The 21,705-nt window shown below is 27.4% G+C and overlaps 1 protein-coding gene across 1 annotated transcript in view; it reads right to left on the reverse strand.

The window, feature by feature from the left end:
* Positions 1-21,705, reverse strand: part of LOC111623340 (scm-like with four MBT domains protein 1) — a 50,490-nt gene that overhangs the window by 6,048 nt on the left and 22,737 nt on the right. The window contains exons 2-13 of the mRNA XM_023365880.1: positions 16,066-16,247; positions 13,355-13,495; positions 12,566-12,657; positions 12,196-12,483; positions 10,437-10,568; positions 10,212-10,353; positions 8,629-8,726; positions 8,227-8,488; positions 8,054-8,148; positions 7,828-7,896; positions 6,425-6,657; positions 4,890-4,922 (exon numbers count right to left, since the gene is read on the reverse strand). Of these exons, the coding sequence (XP_023221648.1) occupies positions 4,890-4,922; positions 6,425-6,657; positions 7,828-7,896; positions 8,054-8,148; positions 8,227-8,488; positions 8,629-8,726; positions 10,212-10,353; positions 10,437-10,568; positions 12,196-12,483; positions 12,566-12,657; positions 13,355-13,495; positions 16,066-16,228 (1,748 nt within the window). The 5' untranslated portion in view covers positions 16,229-16,247. The remainder of the gene's footprint in view (positions 1-4,889; positions 4,923-6,424; positions 6,658-7,827; positions 7,897-8,053; positions 8,149-8,226; positions 8,489-8,628; positions 8,727-10,211; positions 10,354-10,436; positions 10,569-12,195; positions 12,484-12,565; positions 12,658-13,354; positions 13,496-16,065; positions 16,248-21,705) is intronic.

Raw genomic sequence — 21,705 nt, forward strand, 5'->3', positions numbered from 1 at the left:
AAGCATTTCTTGGTCACATTCTTATCGATAATTTCAGTGTGTGTCCAATGCTATATTGTTTAAAAAATGCCTGAATATATTCTTTTATATCTAACTAAAAAACAGACTAAGAGAAATGATCAAGTTCAAACAGTTTAGCAGCGAATATAAATTTATTAGAAAAAAAGTATATGAATTTTTGAATTATCAAGAGGAAACTGTAATTTAATATAACATTAAAATTCTAAACGATTTTTGTATTTTATGTACTCAATAGTATGAATTTCGTAGGAAAAAAGTAACTATTAAACAACAACATCAGGGTTATACAACAGTTAAAATGAATTTATAATACTTGTGTAATAATATCCGAAATAATTAATTCAAATAAAATGAATTTTTATTTCAAGTAGTAAACTTGAAATTAACCGTAAAATTTAAATTTGATATTACGATAAGAATGGTCGTTACATAACTGAAAGTTTACAAATATATTTCAGAATAAATCAAATTCTAATGTTTTACCTTTAAATTTTTATTGCTCTTTTATTCAGATGCTGTATTTACTTTCTGTTGTCTCATGTATTAAATAAAACGAGAGAAAAGAACTATTCTGGCTGTATGGAATTTGTATACGAAATTTGAACGAGAAAGTATACGGAAACGACGCCTTACCAAAGTTCTGAAAGTATTTATATCGTAAATTTCAATTAAATGAACATTATCTGGACTTAAATCATTGTGAATATTAATTTTCTGCAATAATATGTTTATAAACACAATACAGTCAGGCTGTGTATCATGCTTACACTGGCTGTAATCACGCTTTTCATATTAAGAAATAAAACCACGCTCAAAAATCCGGAACAACACTGGTCTTCTTGTAACCACATTAACGAACAAGTACTGTATTCTAAACTACATTCAAATCGAAGAAATGAAGATATTTATTAGTATGAATAATGAATTATTCAAATAGATTGATACCTTTTTTAATATTAAAATATGGACATTTTATGAATATAAATTGCATTATGTACTTCAAGTTATTTTTAAAACAAAATGATGTATAATATCTGTGCTTTTATGAATAATTGAATAAGTGTCTTTTATATAATAACAGAAATAAGTAAATTTCATTTGCATAAAAATTTAAAATCGGTGGTTATTCCTACGCTAATTAAGAATCAAATTTAATAAAATTATAAAACAGTTCAACCTCATTAATATTGCTGTATTAAAATCGAAAATTTGGAAATATGCATTCAATTTTTGATGGTGCAGCGATTCTTAGTACTTGTTTTTGTTTTCCGTTTAGTTTGAAATATACATAATGCAACACAATGGCGATTGGCCAAGGAGAATGCATCACAACAATATTTTCTATGGGTACTTGCAAGTATTTACCTTTTAAGTACCAAAAAACTGCACGCGACTAGCCCGCTGGTCAATCGCAAACTTCTGAATATATACCAATGATTTGTGGCTTTAGCTAATCGACCACAGCTGAGCCTATCCCTCAGGTCTTCTGTTTCAGGATCGATAAATTACCAGAGATCGTTTAGGATTCGATTAATCTCGCCTGAAAATATAATTAAGATACATCTTCACATTTACTATTGTACATTACTGGCAGGGGTAAAGGAATGAATGGGTCGTACTCTCTGTTTAGCCTGAATGAAAATAAAAAGAAAGGAAAAATGGGGATTTGAAGGTGAAATATGATAACAAAAAAAGACAGGCTTCTCCTGCTTACAATGCATCGTTGACAACATTGGCATGTTTTGAAGCATGCTGTATGCTGAAGTAAGTTAAGACCAGGGGAAATTATCTGGTAAGATTTTTTTCGAAAAACAATAAATTAGGAAAACGTCTTATATTGCACACATACAGAATAATGCAAACATCTGCATAATTTTAATATTAAAGGTGATTTTATGTAAGATGAAGAATGAAGTATCTGTGTCACGTGTAGAGAATACTAGAGAGAGGTTTACTTCACACACAAAGTAGCACACTCACTTAGACTACATACTGCTATTATAAATTAAAATGCTAAATAACTTGGAAAATACATGTGGTCATAATTATAGTGACTTCAACGCAGTCTAGAAAGATTTGTAATAGACAAAATTCAACCGAGTGTTATGTGTTTCCTTTGGAAAAGTAATTTAAACACACTCTGCTACAAAATTTCTGATGTTGCAAGAGTTAAAATAGATGTGTCATATGCATAATTCAAACTTCCAATAAATAACTCGTGGTTATAAAACAGCATGCCAGAACCTATTTATTTTACTGCTGAACTGGAGTGTGGTTAAGTCCATGTCTGAATGCAGTTTTTTAGAAGTTTTTATATGAAAACAGAGTTGCCACAACTGCAGTTTTAGTGTTACGAAAAACTAAAAATCTGCAGTAAGGTGTATTGCTTCTCTAACCACCAGAACTCCTGCAGTGGTAAGTTTCTAATTAAATCTGCATTCTGTGCTAATATCTTGTTCTAATCAAGATATTTCCTCGAACTAAATGTGGTTGCTATTTAGATTCGTAAATATCTCTGTCCGTATATGAAGTTGAGTGCAAATTAAAAGTACGAGTAAAATATTTAAAGATATATAATATATTTCCTTTGATGGAGAGCTGCATATCATTCATTACAACATTTATATAATAGTATATTTCTTGCATCTTTATTTATATATAAAAAATAAGTATTCTTGTTCGTTAACTATGGTACAGTAGTTAGCAAGCTAACAGAATTATAATTACAAGTGTATTTGTTATACTTGAATGCATGTACAAAAAAAAATGAATTGAAGTTTCTTGAAAAATTTACTTAATATCAAATTTATACAGTATAAAAGTGTCGTGTTTTGGTACGTTTTTAGTATAAATCTATATACATATTTTTCTTTTTTGATTACCTCAGTTTAATTGATGATGGTGGAAAGTGTAAAACAAAATATGCTGACTATCTCCAAAGTACTAAGATTTCACCAATTTTAAATTCGTGAAATCACTATAACAATTTTAAAACGTTAAGTAAAGAATCTAAATTCCATGATAAAAAAGTTCTTTCGTACAGAAAATCCCTCTAATAGAGATGTCCAAAGATCATCTGTATTGTAAATCAAAATTTTTTACAACAAGTAATACGTGAGACGTTTAAACCCCGGCATATGTATTTGTAAAATCTAAGTGACTCGTACAACAGGGAATTCATATAAAACAGAATAATCAACAGTGTTATAGGGGGTCGACTGTATTTCATTTTTTATAGCCAATAAATAATTTATTCCGATTTTTTGAATTTCTTAAAAAATTGAATATTTGAAAACTACTCAGCATTGTTGAGTACAGGTTTTTGAAAAATACACTTAACAGGTACATTATTCACGTTAATAAATTTTATTCTTTCAGTTCTGTGTTTATAGAAGTGCTTTTTTATCAAACAATCGTAGGTTTTGTGGGGTCACCACACAGCAGACAAATGATGACAGACATACCCAGGACTAACCCTCCTGTAAAAGTTTCCGTAACTACTGACACTTCCTTTATAGTGGTAGATTCGCATTATAATTTCTCAACTATTCCGCCATTTTAAGATATATTATAATTCAAATTATTTCGTACTTTAGAAAAGAATTCATATCGATCCCAGAGGCCGTAGAAAAATTTTAAAATCCATAATAATAACTATTTGCATGTCCTGCACAAAAATATACCTACTAATGCATACAATGTAACCATTTGTAAATAAAAAACCTACATTATAAATAACTGTATATTATATATATATATCTGTTAGTTTTGCAAATATTGATAAAAACAAAGTTTGTTAAATTGTTTAAACATATATTATTAACGTGGTCGTTGTCATAGATAAATCAATTCAAAAAATAATGTGTTTCGTTTATCCAATATTACTTATTATTTTATTTATTTCTTGTTTCTAAGGAGCAGATATAAACCGAAGACAAACATTTATTTTTAAATAGAAATGTTGACAGTTTTGGCAAAGTTTCTAATTCCTATACAATTTAAAAAGCAGAATTTCACTTTAATTATACAAATCTATTATTTTATGTAGTTTTTTTTAATTATAGTGACGAACTTTTCATTACCACAGCCTACAATTTACAAAACACTACTAAGAAATTCAGTCATCCGTTCGCAGTACAGCTTGTAAATTAAGGTTGTATTGGCGTTTTTCAGCTACTAAATAAATAAATAAATTATAAAATAAAAGTGTTCTGAACAGTTATAAACCTAAGTAAAGGCTTATCTCATCATCGTCTAAGAAGCTTTGAAAATATCATTGACAGCTAATGAAAAAATCTTCCTTAAAAATTATAGCTTAAAAATGAAAGTTAAAATGCTATTGTAACTTCTACTAATGCTAGGTATTTTAAATGAAAATTTTAGTACAAAGTGGTTGGGAAAATACTATCTTTAACAAACATAATCTATGTACTTGAAAGGAGCTTGGTCTCAATACTGAAATATTTTTACTCCTACAACTGTATATTGTGTTTCGAGTGCCTTCTCTGTATGACATTTTATACGATACAAACATATGGTATTAGTATTGCAACCATTTTGAATATAGATATCTCTTTTAAGCGTCTAAATACAAAAATACCTTTATAGAAAAAATATTGTAAATGATCAGCAAGTATCACGTTTTCCCCTTGCAAGAGCTAGGGGTTAAACGTTGTGGTGAACGATCTAAATTGTGTCACTGAAATTCATAACACGCTGACCAATATAAACGACATTGTATATTCTTACGAAAATCTGTTTTAAAATACAAAAAAAAAAAAAAACATTGTTTTTAAATTAAGATGAAAATATTTATAAAATTTAATTATAATATTCATAAAAATTTGCTTTGATAAATAAAAACATACTGTATAATTCCATTATCATCTCTGAGATCGGATCTTGAATATAGAAAAAAAATTTTTTCACATTGACAAAGATAGAGAAAGAAAAGTCATTAAAAATATTTTATACGAGGGATTGCCTTTATTTTAAAATAAAGTTAAAAGCCCCTTTATTAATATTTGCCCAAGTACAATATGCATTGTTTGTTTTTTTTTTTTAACTCATCAATCAAAAAATATGTCTAACAGTTTATCCGTCGAACGCGCGGTCGAATAAAATGTGAAAAGCATGTTTATCGTCATATATAAATCCTTTAGATTTTTTACTTCCAATTGAGTCTATATATCATTCTCTAAGAATTTACTATATGAATATCATAGTAATGTCTTTTTAATTCTTTATTATAATACAAATTTCATAGATTCAAATATTAAAAATTACATCGTCCGCACTGTAGTGTTCGCAGTTTTCATCTAATTAAAATTAATTCCATTTCATAAATACGTAATATATTATTTATATTTTATTAATTTTTATTATAGTAACGACAGAAATTGAATTGCTATTTTCAACGCTGTCGTGTGTTATCATCGCTCGCTCGATCTATAATTTATATTTCTTTCAATTTTTATAAAAGTGGTTCTTTAAATCTATTATTCATTTGGTATTGTTATATGTAAACAGTAAACACTTTATTATTTAAGGGTTTCTTTGTCAGTGAAAAATTTAAACTCCATTTTGTAACAGTACTTTTGATCGGGGGGGGGAAACAAGAACGTTGCATGTAACTGGTTATATCAACTATTATAATAATAGTGTCATTTTATTATTTCAAATAAACTATTAGAATAATATGATGTATATAGTGTTTGAATCATAATAGTATCATCTGGAAATATTCAATTGTTTAAATATTGTAAAAAAATCAGTGTTATAAGAATTCTAAATTTATAATAATTAAATTTTAAGTATCAATTTCAATGCAAATTGTGTGAATTACTTTTCTGTTCAATAGACAGAAAACTTTTCTATTATAGATTTTTCTTAAAGGAAAAAATAAAGTAGAATATGCATAATCTTTAGATGCGATCCATTAAACAATTATAGTTAAAGATAAAAAAAGGATGGTATTGAAGCATAGAGATGAGCATGATTCAAGAGCAAATGATTAAAACTAGTTTTCATAGGTAAATTTCATTATTAGTTTAATGATTAGTGCTTCTAGATAAAAAATATAATCATTATATATACAAGTAGAAATATACAATCTTTAAAAAAAAAAATTAAAATCACGAAGTAGCCATGATAAATTTCCATCTACAAATCTAATTTTTATTTGTTTTTACCATGTCTGGTTACCATAAGGGAGAAATGATCTCGATTTGAAACTTACCACATTAAATAACTTAGTACATCTAATAATTTTAATAAATTATATCATTTTTAAATTTGTGTACGAAAAATCTTTACTGTTTTTCCAGGACAAACGTTACTTGAGCAAATATATTTTAAATTAATTTAATAAATTTGTAAGAATCTTATAAAATAAACCACATACTTTTTTGGAGATGTATCTGACAGTACTCCAACTCTCTTCATAATTTTCCTCTGTCTTTTGCTCAGACAGGTTCTAGGAGGCTTCAATGAAAAACCATTGCTTTCGCACCATCCGACGGGAAAGATATCTTGAGAGTTCATTGGAAGTATGTGATTTGAGTGAAATATATCAATGCTGTCAAACTGAATCCATATAAGAGGATCCACGACTCTTGTAACTGTAGCTGCACATATCTAACAAATATACAAAATTTTAAAATACATAAATTTGGATAAATAAAACTGAATACATTTCAACAATAATTATATTTAAATAAATTGTACGTATCAAAGTTAATCAAAATTAATAAGTTTGAATTTATTACATAAAATTGTAATCTCTATAATAATTTAGGTTATGATCCATTTCTCTGAAAGTATTAAATTTCAATCTAATATATTTAAAAAGCATATTTGATGTATCAAAAATAAATGTAAATATTATAATTATAATTGTTTTCCCTATTTACAAAATTATATCAGAATGAATCTATAAAATATTACATACGCACATTTTTTAACACGTTAACCGCTATTCGACGGGCCGGTGGTCGTACTAATCAGGGCCGTTCAGAGCTGCATGACGTGCTGGCGGTTGTAGTTAGGCCGTTCAGAGCCATAAGACTGCCGGCGGTGAGAGGCCACCACTAGGATGTAAAACAATGTCTTACAAAGAGCCAGGATAATTTAACCTTTAGTGAAACTACTTGGTCATAGTGACGTCGGGCAGTCAGATGGCTCCGTACAGCCCTAATCAGTACAACCGCCGATGCATAAGATAGTGGTTAACGTGTTAAAGTTATATGTATACAGGGTGATGCAGACCATACACTACTTTTAAAATTAATGGATGTGAATTTCATCAAAAATCCTAAAAATTTTGATAAGTAAATTGGGTATACTCTATCAAATGGCAATATTTTCAACAAGACGAGAATAATATTTAATTTTATTTCCAGAATTAAGCTTTAATTCAGAGACATTTTTGTTCTTTTTTGAGATCATCATCAGCTGTGAAAATTATGAAGTGTGTTAGACAAGTACAATTGAAAGAGCTTTCAAATGTATTTGTTCTAACGCACTTGAATGTAGTAGGGGACACGTGACCCGGTCCCCAAATCTACTTTGAGCAGCACTCATCTCCTCAACATCCCAAATATACACTGTACATATTACTTATTTCAAAAAAAAAAAATAAATGAATATCTAAAAAGTAGTGGTAGTTTTATTTGAAATTAATTTTCTGAAATTTGTCGCTAAGTGAAAACAGAAATTATGTACGTCAATGACAGATATTGTATTCATTACAAGTTGACTGTTTTACTTGGATACAGCTGTTAAATATTAAGAAATAAATATCAGTACCTGATTAGTTTGGTATGGATTTACTGCTTCTAATTTCATTCCTGGTTCCAATCCTAAGTTGATAAATTTCTGTAAAATATAAATTTTATATTAATCAATAATCAAAATTTTCATAAATTTTTCATTAATAATAATATCAATATTCAATTAAAAGAATTAAAACAATATTTTTATATTTTAAGAATACTACGAATAATTTTATTTCAAAAATCATAAAATTACTCACTCCTTTGAACAGTTCACAAGGTGCAACTTCCGCTTTACAAAAATTAAGATATTGTTGCCAATCAAATTCTTTGTTGCCTGGATTATCTACTAATCCTGATAAAAAAAATATAATTTTTAATGAATAGCTTTGTTTCTTTTAATGAATAGCTTTCATAGAATTCTAAAATATACCTTTCGGGAAATGTATTTTAACACCGTGTTCTTTCCCCCAATTTACGGGAAATATAACTAAGGAATTAGCGTGACAGCATATAACCGCGGGGGATTGTTTTTTATCAGTATCTTTTCGATAGTCGTCGATTTCGACCAGAAAATAGTAATTGTTGAGTACTTTCGTAACTGTTGCGGGGCAGAGCTGTAATTTACTAGCAGGACTTACGGCTTCTAATTTCATTCCAGCTTTAAATGAATGAGTTTCTATAACTTCTTGAGGCTAATAAAGTAGGAAGTAATAATAAATTATTTCAATTCTTTATCAATATAATTTCGATGGTAATTTAGACGTAAAATAAACGTCATTAATAAAACATTTTGAAGCATATCTGTAAAGTTTTAAATTTCAAATTTACTTACAGCAAGCACTTGAGAAGGAAATTTTACTTTTTCAGATTCTTCTACAGATATTCGTAAAATATCTGTCCATTCTGCATCGGAGTATATATGCTTCAATTCTAAATGAAAAGATAAAGTATCTGTATTTGTTATTAGGCACAAAAATATTCATTTCTTAATTAATCATAGGTAAAGAAATAGTATGTTTTATCATTCTACATTCTAAGTATCAGATTTTTTAAAATTTAGTATAAGATATTAATTGTACAATTTCAAAAAATTAAAGAATATTTTTTATACATTTCATGGGTTTAAAATTACTATAATCATTAATATATAGATGATTTTGATCATTTATGAAACAGGAAAAAATTATTATACTGAAAATTTCTAGCTAAAATCAATTTAATTACATTAATTTAACGATTTCCAAATTTTTTTAACCTACAGATTCAGACAGAACCTACCGTAGACATGCTATCTGTCACAATTTACATTTATAAATTAAATTAATTTGGTGAATTTTGAAATATCTAGAAAAAAATTATTTGGAGCAGGATTTGAATCAACAGATTAACGTATCAGTGCAATTTTATCAGTGCAGTTATCAGTGCAATTTTAGTCAAGAAATAATCAGTTTATATCATGTTTTCTTTGGTGTCCGAGAGGAAACTGAGAATTATACATAGTTAATCTAGTTACAATTAATTACTAATTAATGCATTTTATAAAGGTTGACGTTTTCGTCTAAAAAGTCAAGTGATTTAAAGTTGTGTTTGTAAACATTCTATCGCCGTATTACTTGCCACTAACCCAATTCTTTTTGTCTATATTTTTTTGTAAATTAAATAAAACAGTATTGTTGTTCCTCAAAATAACAACAGGTTATAACAATAGTTATTTAAATTAATAATTTTCATTTACGTATGAAAAGCAATTAACATTAAGTCTTGATTTGAATTTAAAAGTGGCACAATAATTGTCTTTAGAAATAGCAAGACATTGGGAAGGTTTCTAAGTTAAAATAATTTGAACTAAATATGGAGAATTATAGATACATTTTTGATTTAAAGAAAATTTCAGTTTACATGTATAAAAGTGATTACATTTATGCAAAATTTTATTAGCCGAGCAATTTCATTAATTGCACTATTATTTTACATATTGTAGTAAGACAAAGTCAAATAACATCCAGAATATTATAATTAAGATTCTAAAAGATTTCTGAAATGTTTAGTATGAAAAATTTTGTAATAGCTTCATACTAAGTTGGTTTATAGAGAGTTAGTAATTCACCCATAAAAAAAAACAGCACGCAGAACTATTAAAATCTTTCATAAAGTAGACTGCTTATTGTAATCACTGAGGGACTCATCTAAACTAATAACACTAAGCAAAACAAGTAAATAAGACTAAAATTAGAGAAAATTCTGGTTTCATAGGCTAACATTAAAACAATTAAAAAATGTATAACTTGAAGACATTATCTGTATTATCTGTGATTATAATAAGTAGAGTCTACTGTATATGGAACAGTCTTAATACCTGCTTTTTATATAAATAAAAAAAATTTTTATTTCAGATATATTTAGTTAATTCTTTACCTTTAGGTGGTTGATACTGACATCCGTGATCGTGTCCCCAACCAACCAGATGAAGGCGATGAGATAAATAGAACAGCCAGAAATCATGAGATGTAACACCATCGTACCTCATTAATAATCTTCCACCAACATTCTCAATTATCTGTATATCAAATTAGAGTATTTTATTTTACAGATATTCCACAAAATATATCTTTTCATAAAAAATTAATATTAAGATATTACTGTTGCTATCCACACGTTATTTGGATCTAACTCTTCTTGAATTTCCACTTTCATTCCTTGTTTGATTTGTTCAATGGGTGTTATACCATTTTGTAACTGTAAAGACGAATTGTATTTCTTAATTAGTGAAACATTTTAATATTTTTTAATCTATATATTAATTTTAAGCTTACAACTGTGAAGTTATTATATAACTATAATTTCTACATATAACCTAAGAATGCTAACGAATATAAGTTTTCATAAATTACACAACAATATGAACTAAAAATTATTTTATTCAGTAATATATACGAATAAATTAAACTTTTACACACACAAAAAAGTAATCAAATAATTTCAATTATCTATTAATTCAATATAACTTTTCAATGTTATAATCATTAAGACTTAATTACATGAAATCAAAGAAATAGCAAGATGAATTAATTATTTATTTATGATTATAAAATCTTATATATTATTCCATGGTACGTAACAACTGTAGATAAATCCAAAAACAGAAAATGTTAAAATACTTAGGGAATTACTTTTTATTTTAAAGTGATTCCTTAAATGTTTATTAACATTTTTCTGTTTTTAATCTTATATGATTTTATTGCATACCAAAAACATTTTTGAACCATTTTATGTAGTTTAAAATGCCATAAAAATAATTTAAACTTCTATACAAATATAAGATCATATAAAACCAAACCCAAAAATACTTTATTACATACAATTTTAAATAACATTTAATTTTTTAAAAATTTTAAATTAACACTTTCTGGTTAAGATACGGAAATGACCTATGACCCAGAAATATACTCGTAATTTCTTTTAACCTTCGGTCTAAACATGTCTGCTTGTATTTCCTACAATGACTGTAAGTAGTATACTTCTACTTCCATCTATTGCAATTGTCGTCTGTATTTGACGGCCAGGATCCGTATCTGTGTTTTATTTGATTCTTAATAAAACAGGCTGGGCGCCCATGAGACCTTCCCTTTTCATCCCCTTTCCTATCTCGCTTTACTTTTTCCCTTCGCCTCTTCCCTTAATTACCTTTCCTCTACTCTTCTTCATACTCGGGGCAATACCAATGAGTAGTCCCGAGTCTTCATCCCCTTTATGCTAAATAATAATACCTCCATCTATTGACAAAATTTTAGGATTGAAATTTGAAATTGAAATCACAATTTTGCTACTTTTATTGAAATTTTTTCACAACAAAAAGGTTTTCCTACCATTTTTTTTGGTTGAAATTAAGCCTTATTACTATTATTACTAAATAATTTAATGTTTTGTTCTTTTAAAATGTACAGTACATACAAATAAGTAAATAAGTATAAAATTCAAATTATTGCAGATTAATTTAATACTATGCAAATTTGTNAATAAATATTGAGCTGCCATCATCAATAATATTGTCATTGATAGCCATTGATTGTCATTGTATTGGTATGGCTTTCAATAGTTGTTCTGCAGGACAAGTGGTTAAGGTGGCAGTCTGCCACTCTGAGGACTGGATTGAATCTGAATGATTCAAAAAACGTGGGAATTTTTGGAAGTGGATCATTTGGATACATTAATTTCTGTCCCTCCCCACCCAACCACTTCGTTACCAATCCAGTGAAACCAGTAATGAGCTTGCTAAAAAAAGTCTGCAGAGTGGAGAGAGATAAAAAGAAAATTAAGCAATTAAAAACATATTTTTACATATTATTACTAATAAACAAACAGAGTCAAGACATTAATTAAATTATATATTAAAGTCAACATAACTTGGATATAATAATTTAAGGATATTAAATAGTAATATCTTACATTCGGGTGGAAATAGTTCCATACTGTTTTTCACACACCAGCCGGGAGGATGAACTTCATTGTTATTTACATCGTACCAGAAATCTTTACTACGATCTTCCCCAATGCCAAAATATCTTAAAGTCAACAATGGACCACAGGTCATTATGATGGTAGCTAACCAGTAAGATTCGGGTGGCTCGGAATTCGGTATTTCTAATTTCATTCCTACTTTGAGTATGTTATCGAGACTATGTTCTACCTATATTACATAACAATAAAATATTATAATAAATAATAAACTAAAATAAATTTGATGAATAAATAAACAAGCATAATCTCACATGCACAAAGGTTATAGCTGGTGCGGCAACACTAGACGAAATATCCAAATAGTCATCCCAACAGAATTCTACTTCATTTCCATCTGATGCTTCTATAAATATATATATATATATATAGATTTATATGAGATAATATGCAACAGCATTAGAATAAAAACATTACCAATTAAAAATGCTTGAAATGTATTAAATGAAAACATTAGAATAATTTTGTTCGGAAGGAATCAAAATAATATCAACAATTTGTAGGTTTTTATCTTTAAATTTCTTTAAAATAAAATAAGAATTTTAAAATTATACAATGTTTTATTTATAAAAATTATTTATTGCTCTAAAACAGTGATGCCCAGTATGTGGCCAACAAGATCTGCTGCTGCTGTGACCACCCCACAAGACAGACAATGGTATATTTCAACAAACATTATTTTTTCAATACAGTGCTGTTTTTGGTTTTGTTCCAGTTATAAAAATTGAACTAATCGGTTATGTTATGTTTGTTTCTCATAAGTTTCTACAGTGTTCGCATTAGTATTTAACAGTGTTACGGAGAAGAGCTTGGTTTGTGGAGGAGATACGTAGAGAGTTACAAACAAAGCGAGGCTCTTGCCACTTTAAAAGTTGTGCATTGCAGCCCGTGAATCTGAAGAAGTTGACCACCACTGCTCTAAAGTATACATATATAACTGAGTGTTACAATATTTCAGTTATCTTTATTTTAAAATAATTTATCCATTAACCAAGGAAGTAGTAGAGAGAATAATTAATTTTTAGAAATTAAAACATATTTACCGTCTTCTTCAGCAGTACTGTCTGTTAATTTTCTTTTTCTTAATGTTAGTTCTTTTTCTTCTTCATTGCCAGACTTTTTGGTAAAATCATTATCAATTGTACTGTCAGTACTTGTAGAAACTTCAGTGGATAATCTAGTTCCTGTTAATAAATTTAAAAAATATATATATATATAAGAATAATATGTATTTTTACAATTACATTGCTTTGTTATAATCGTCTTAAAAATTTTCAAAATTATTAAATGCTACATTGTACAGTTAATATTTCTGTTTATTGAAGATATTGTAAAAAAACCCACTGGAAAAAACCATTATAAATAGTAACAGTTGGTAACTTTTTTGTTGATGTATCATTTGCACATGAATAAAGTTTTGTTTTGTGGGTGTGATCAATTCTTTGAAATTAAAAACTCAGAATACACCTGTAGTTGCTGAGAAGTGACATATTAAATATATATTGTAAATATTATAATACAATAGATATGGTTTCTTATTTTCTAATCTTCACAAAATATTTTTGAACCAAATGATAAAAAATAATATTGTAATGATAATATACCGTATTAGAAATTTATAAGCAAACTAACTATGAATTTTATTAAAATATTTTAAAAATTGAATCTAAATTCCTACTTATTGAGCACAGCTCTTCATAATTCGGAGAGTGTTTTGTCTATGATCAAAGTTTAAAGCAACCATACACGATTTTTTGCAAATTCAGCAAGGCCGATGTCGTGACGAAGCTGGAATTTTGAAAACCAATCTATGGACCAAGATATTTCAGCTCAAAATTCACCACATAAAGTCTATGAGCCAATTGCCAGTTTTAATACTAGTAATGACGCAGAAGAGATGTAAATTAAAGATATACTAAACGTCCTGAAGACCAATACATATATACTCAACCAAACGATCACCTTAATCAATTGAGCTATAAATCCACTATTATTAATAAGTATGATTAGATATTAAGTAATTTGGTACTAGAGGTAGATGTTAAGGGCCATCTCTTATCTAAATTAATAATTATAATTTTTAATAATTTATTAAATAAAGAGATAGCACCTAAAATAATTAGATAAGAGATAGTGCCTAATGTCTACTATTAGTACCAAATTACTTAGTATCTAATCGTTAATAATAGTGGTTTTCCAATTGATTAAGGCAATAGTTTGGTTGAGTAAATTAAAGAAACGTTAATGTGGCTGTGGCGGTATTCTCAAGGTTTGAAGACACTTTAACAAATTCACATGCGAGTACGTATAAGTTGAATACGTGTAGACAAACAAGCCCAGATAATTATTCTAATAATGCCAGATTAATTTTCAAGTTAAAACTTGGCTAATTAATATAATAGATACCATATTATCTATTATATTAATTAGCCACATTATAAAACAGTATAATAGAAAACGGAAATCTGATTGGCGTTATCATACTTTGTACTAATTATGTCTAAGAATTAAACCAGATCATAGACATATTCTTAGATATATAACTGAGAAATATTTGGTAAACAAATTATATATGATAGAATACAATATTGATTTAAGATAAGGAACAGTTATTTTACTTACAATTTTACAAAATTTTTTTACAAGAAAGGAAGAGAATGTTTTATATGTACATAGGAAAACATTTTTGAAAACACAGTACATATTTTGTATGGAAATATTTCGATAATAAAATATTTTTTAAAGTATTTTTATTACTTAATAAATAAAAAAATTTTAAACATAAATTAAATATTTTCAAAACGTCTGAAAATTGAATGTAAGAATTCCAAAACAAATTAAATTAAATAAAACTTGCTTGACTTCTATAACTTTGAATGATTATTAAGGATGTCAGATTAAATATTTTTACTGACAAATGATGTGACGGCAATCTATTTTAATAGTTCTTTATTAATCTTAGTATACGTTTGTCAAAAAAATTGGAAAATTAACTAATTAATAATGCGCTTCGTGAAGAAAACAACCTTTTCTTTCGAATATTTCTTTAAATAAATAATTCAATAGAATAATGTTTTTATTAGGTATTCTGATATTATTTTTAATACAACAAAATACTTTTTATTATATTTTTAAAGTGCTAAATTGTTAAAATTTAAGATTTCGAAGCGAATTTCTCGGAAAAAAGAGAAAATAATAATAAATTTGCAAATTAATACACAAATATATATATATATTTGTTTTGGTAAAATATATATTGATCGCAGAAAGAAAGAGAAATCCATATTCTTTGTCTGTTGTAAAGAAAGAAAGAAAAAAAAAGTTCAATCTCATTATATGATCAATATATCATCACCAAACTTAATGATATGTAAGCACTGTGAGAGAGGGGAAAAAACTTTTAATTCAGAAAAAAATTATAAATATTTTTTTTGCTTCATTTTTAGATTAATCTGATAAGTTTTTTAAACATTTAAAAAAACCTATCAGACTTATTCTGATTCTTAAAATTCGATACTTTTTAAAAATATTTTGAAAAAATGTATTTAGCATTTCATTTTTAAACTAAAAAAAAGCTTCATTTAGAAGTGGAATTAGGATACTTTTCCCAAGAAAGTTTAATAGAAGAGTATTAGACAACCGTATCGGGAAAAAAATAATTAATAACCAAGCGTTAAACTATTAAAACACTATTTAAAAACAAAATTAGTATATTGAAGAGAATTTTTATATTTTAAAATACGCGAAAATTTACCGTCTATTTGATCGTCGGCATTGTTATCTTCTTGAGGCGACGACGTGAGGGATAATGCTTCCAACACATTATCACTGTTGTTCGAATCGCTGTGATTTCTCAATTCGTCGTCTTGAAAATTGAATTGCATTATATCTGTTTCATTATTAAATTCAGAATTCATTTCATTAATATCAAATCCGCTGAAAATAAAAGAGAAGAAGAAAAAAAAAAATTTAGTAAACAAACAGTCTAGAAAATTAAAATTAATCGTAATTAATTTTATATCTAAATAATTCAGTAAGCAAACGTTAGTAAATACGAAAATCGAATCAAGTTATTTTATTATTAAAATAGATAAATATTAATAATTAATTAATATTAGAAGCGTTAATAAAATAATCCAACACGCCGAAAAAATCTGCAGACGAGAAATCCAGAAATAGACTTTATAAACAATCTGTAAATCAATAAGACACTTATCTAAAATTAAATAAATCAATATGTAAAATAAAAATCTTTCATTACTTTAAGTGAGTTTTTAAAAATTAATATATATATTTTTTTTTTAAAGAAAAAACTCNATATATATATTTGTTTTGGTAAAATATATATTGATCGCAGAAAGAAAGAGAAATCCATATTCTTTGTCTGTTGTAAAGAAAGAAAGAAAAAAAAAGTTCAATCTCATTATATGATCAATATATCATCACCAAACTTAATGATATGTAAGCACTGTGAGAGAGGGGAAAAAACTTTTAATTCAGAAAAAAATTATAAATATTTTTTTTGCTTCATTTTTAGATTAATCTGATAAGTTTTTTAAACATTTAAAAAAACCTATCAGACTTATTCTGATTCTTAAAATTCGATACTTTTTAAAAATATTTTGAAAAAATGTATTTAGCATTTCATTTTTAAACTAAAAAAAAGCTTCATTTAGAAGTGGAATTAGGATACTTTTCCCAAGAAAGTTTAATAGAAGAGTATTAGACAACCGTATCGGGAAAAAAATAATTAATAACCAAGCGTTAAACTATTAAAACACTATTTAAAAACAAAATTAGTATATTGAAGAGAATTTTTATATTTTAAAATACGCGAAAATTTACCGTCTATTTGATCGTCGGCATTGTTATCTTCTTGAGGCGACGACGTGAGGGATAATGCTTCCAACACATTATCACTATTGTTCGAATCACTCTGATTTCTCAATTTGTTGTCTTGAAAATTGAATTGCATTATATCTGTTTCATTATTAAATTCAGAATTCATTTCATTAATATCAAATCCGCTGAAAATAAAAGAGAAGAAGAAAAAAAAAAATTTAGTAAACAAACAGTCTAGAAAATTAAAATTAATCGTAATTAATTTTATATCTAAATAATTCAGTAAGCAAACGTTAGTAAATACGAAAATCGAATCAAGTTATTTTATTATTAAAATAGATAAATATTAATAATTAATTAATATTAGAAGCGTTAATAAAATAATCCAACACGCCGAAAAAATCTGCAGACGAGAAATCCAGAAATAGACTTTATAAACAATCTGTAAATCAATAAGACACTTATCTAAAATTAAATAAATCAATATGTAAAATAAAAATCTTTCATTACTTTAAGTGAGTTTTTAAAAATTAATATATATATTTTTTTTTTAAAGAAAAAACTCATTAAATTTGTCGTAATTCACCGAAAAGATTACTTCTGTATTTTTGAGTATGAATAATAAAACTGATAACGGTTGCATGAAATTCGACTGTGATATCGTANTTTCCCACAGATCACATAAAGTGTGTGACATAATGGGATGCAGTTTACTTTAGAAATATAAAAGAATAAAAACATTTATGTAAATCATCACAAAAAACTATTTATAGATAGACGAAAGAGGAATCATACAGAAAACTCCAGCAACGAGTGGGAAAAAAACTATGACACTAGCTCAAAGTTAAAAAAAAAATTGTTAGAGATTTTGTTATAAAAACTTATCTCAAGTGGGTCACACTTGAGATATATGACATGACACTGACCCCCCCTTATCTATCCAACCCCTCAACCCTTAACCACCAAAATTTAATAGCAAAAATGTCCCTTACATACGAGTTACCATGCCAAATTTAATATCTTAATCTTTACCCCATTCTGAAATATTAAATGAAATAGATGCCAACACAGATGCGCGCACGCGCATACAAATAATTCCATCCCTTCTTTATTTGACATTTTTGGGTTCAGAGGTCTTAAAATATCAAGATTTGCAAAAAACTCAGAGGGTCGAATCTGATACGACTACAATTAGGAAAGTAAAAATTAGAAAAAAAGCAATCTAAGAATGTTTTCATCAAATGCTAGATTTGAAAAAAAAATTGCATTCGAAATTTGAATACAATTATGAGGAAAATCTAAGTAAAACTTACGAATTTTAACTAATAATTTTATTTCAATTTCAATAAAATTTGTCATTACATAAATTAATTAAAAAATATTTTAAAAGATAATACTATAATTTGTTTTAGACATGCTTAACAACATAAAATTTAATATATATTATATACTTTATATATGTTACCGCTAAAGCTCGAAATCCGTTAATCTGCAGATTACCTAGCTAATCTGCAGATTAACTAGGGTGATCCGTTAAAGTTGCTAAAATTGTTCTATTTCTCAAATTACCTAGGTAATGTGCAGATTATCTAGGTAATCTGCAAATTACCTACTAGGCACTCGGTAAAGTGAAAATAAGATCTTTGCTGAAACAACAGCAACGTTTCTGTACGCTTAAATTAACATAATGTTCTTTATTTAATTTTCGATATCTAAAGAATCAAGTTAATACAATCAAACAATCGACAAATTAGTTGATAGAATCAATCATCAACCAATTAAAAAACATACAAAAAATCAAACGATTTAAAATATTAATACAATTAGGGAAATTATTATATAGATAACCACCTATGGAATTTCGGGACTTTGAGTATCTATCTGAACTGAGGGGACCGAGACGACTTCAACGATACCCTACTTTTGGACCGGAGACGAAAAATAATAAAGTTATCATACTTTTTCTGGTGATCGCATGATATAATTGTGCAGTTAATGTTACCTATGGTGAGTAAAATGGCGGCTCGTCTCTGATTCCAGCAAACAGAAGAAAGGAAACAGTGGGGACGCACGTTCTAACCTAACCTAACCTATTCTAATAAATTACCATAATTATTACCAACCAAATTATTAGAATAGGTTAGGTTAGGTTTGAACGTGCGTCCCCACTGTTTCCTTTCTTCTCTTTGCTGGAATCAGAGACGAGCCGCCATTTTACTCACCATAGGTAACATTATCCAATTGTGCTTACTTATTAGTGCAGTCTAAAGATTGGTGACACTTTGAATTTCATAGCAATTGGTTTCTGCGACAAGTTCACCTATTTGTGGTACATTTATTTGTGGCAAAGATCTTATTTTCACTTTACCGAGTGCCTAGTAGGTAATGTGCGGATTACCTAGATAATCTGTACATTACCTAGGTAATTTGAGAAATGGAACAATTTTAGCAACTTTAACGGATCACCCTAGTTAATCTGCAGATTAGCTAGGTAATCTGCATATTAACGGATTTCGAGCTTTAGCGGTAACATATATATTGAATTACATGGTCTTTATTAAATAAGCTCAATGTGTAGTTTTAATTATAATGATGACTGTATATAATTTTCTACTTGATTTAGCAAAATATAATTTCTCATTAGAATTAATAAAAATTGAAGAAGCATTAAAAATAACTTTATTCTCAATCAAGTAACGATAGTATTTTGTTTATTTAAAGTTATATATATTCAAATAAATTAAAAAAACTAATAATTCTAATAAAAATAGAACTATATATGGGTGAATAATTAACTTTAAGAAGAACATTCTACACAAATGTTTAACTAAACTTCTCTAGAAGAACTTAAAAATAAATGTGATTCAGATCATAAAGTAAAACTGACATTAAGACAGTAGTTGATTTATTATTATTTTTTTTTTATATTTCTTGCGAGTCCATAAGATTTACTTGATACAGTCAAATGCAGCTTTAATATAAAAGTGCGAATAAATATTTGCTTACGGTTTTTGAAAATACGCGTAAAATCAATCTATCTTTCAAAATTAATTAAATAAAGAGAACCAGCTGAAACAATACATTACCACTCTTAATAAATAAATAAATAATCAATCATACCTGAATTAAAATATCATCACTTCATCTTATAAATATAAAAATTAATCTAACAAGTAAGATTATTCAAAAAAAACAGTTTAACCTAGCATTAATGTTTCTTATTAGCTAAAAAAAAAATTATATAAATTGGCAAACATCACACATGTACACACTGATGTCCAATAGTTAAACATGACTGTTTAAACAAACAAAAGCAAAAGGGTTAAAACAAGTAAAACAGAAATGTTTGTGTAGATTAGTCACACTTGTAAACAATCCCTGAAAGAACTGTTGTCAATGCTGATTAGGAACTTAATAATGGCACGATGAGTCAGCTTATGTGTTTTTTGAAAAGTAGAATTATAACAAAAGCTTGAATTGAGACAGTCACATACTGAAATGTCCAAGTGTCATATAGACTTTGTAGAAGGTTCCAAGACATGGAAGAGGTTAGACGCCAACCAGTGCAAGGTTTCCCACAGATCACATAAAGTGTGTGACATAATGGGATGATTTTTTCCAGGTAACTTTCAGTAGAGCTTGAAATTCTCTCCAAAAAAACTTAAAACACAGTCTCAAAACTAGCTTCTGAGGTGACTATAAGCTGGAATAAGTGTTTCAAGACAAACTGTTTATTAGAGGCTTAGGACATGTATGCCAGATGTCCAGTAGTATCTTACTCACTCATGCAAATAGAAAGGTCTGTTTAAACTGTTGTCAGGAATATAAAAACTGGACTTTCAATCAATAGAGCACTGTGCTCTTCACTGAGGGGTCCAGATTCAGTTTACAAACTGATTTCTGTCAGACCGCTATATGGAGACAATGAAAAACTTGTTACTACTCTAGTAAATCAATGAATGGGACTAATTTGATGGCGGTGGTGTCATTGTATTGGTAGGAATCATGTTGAATTGCCACACGGAGAACAGTTGATATTTAAATGGTACATTAATATCAAATTGATTATTTAGAAGAAAGAATCTGGCAACGTATTCTAAACATGAAAATTCATACTTTAAAAATTCTGAAATTCACATCCATTATTTATGCACGACGGTATTTTATATTCCTACAGTTGCAACATACTAATAGAAAATTAAAAAACAAATATAAAATTCAGCATGCATCAATTATGCTGAACGTATATTCAAGTCTTTCCTAAATAATAAAAATATTAGCACAATTAAAAATTTAAATCATCTAATCTCTACATATTTTTTGAAACTATTGATATATGTATTCTTAAAAAAAAAAAAAAAAAAAAAAATGTATGTTACAGTTAGAATGCGTTTTAACTAGTTGAAACTAGTTTATACTGAATGTCTTTGTTAAAACCCGTTTTGTCTAGTTAAAACTAGTTTTAACTCAAATTCATTTTTGACTAGCAGTAAATTCTAGTTTTAACTAGACAAAACGGGTTTTAACAAAGACATCCAGTATAAACTAGTTT

This window comes from Centruroides sculpturatus, unplaced genomic scaffold (assembly GCF_000671375.1).
Source record: "Centruroides sculpturatus isolate CEXI.00-Female unplaced genomic scaffold, Cexi_2.0 scaffold84, whole genome shotgun sequence".
NCBI classification, from domain to species: domain Eukaryota; kingdom Metazoa; phylum Arthropoda; class Arachnida; order Scorpiones; family Buthidae; genus Centruroides; species Centruroides sculpturatus.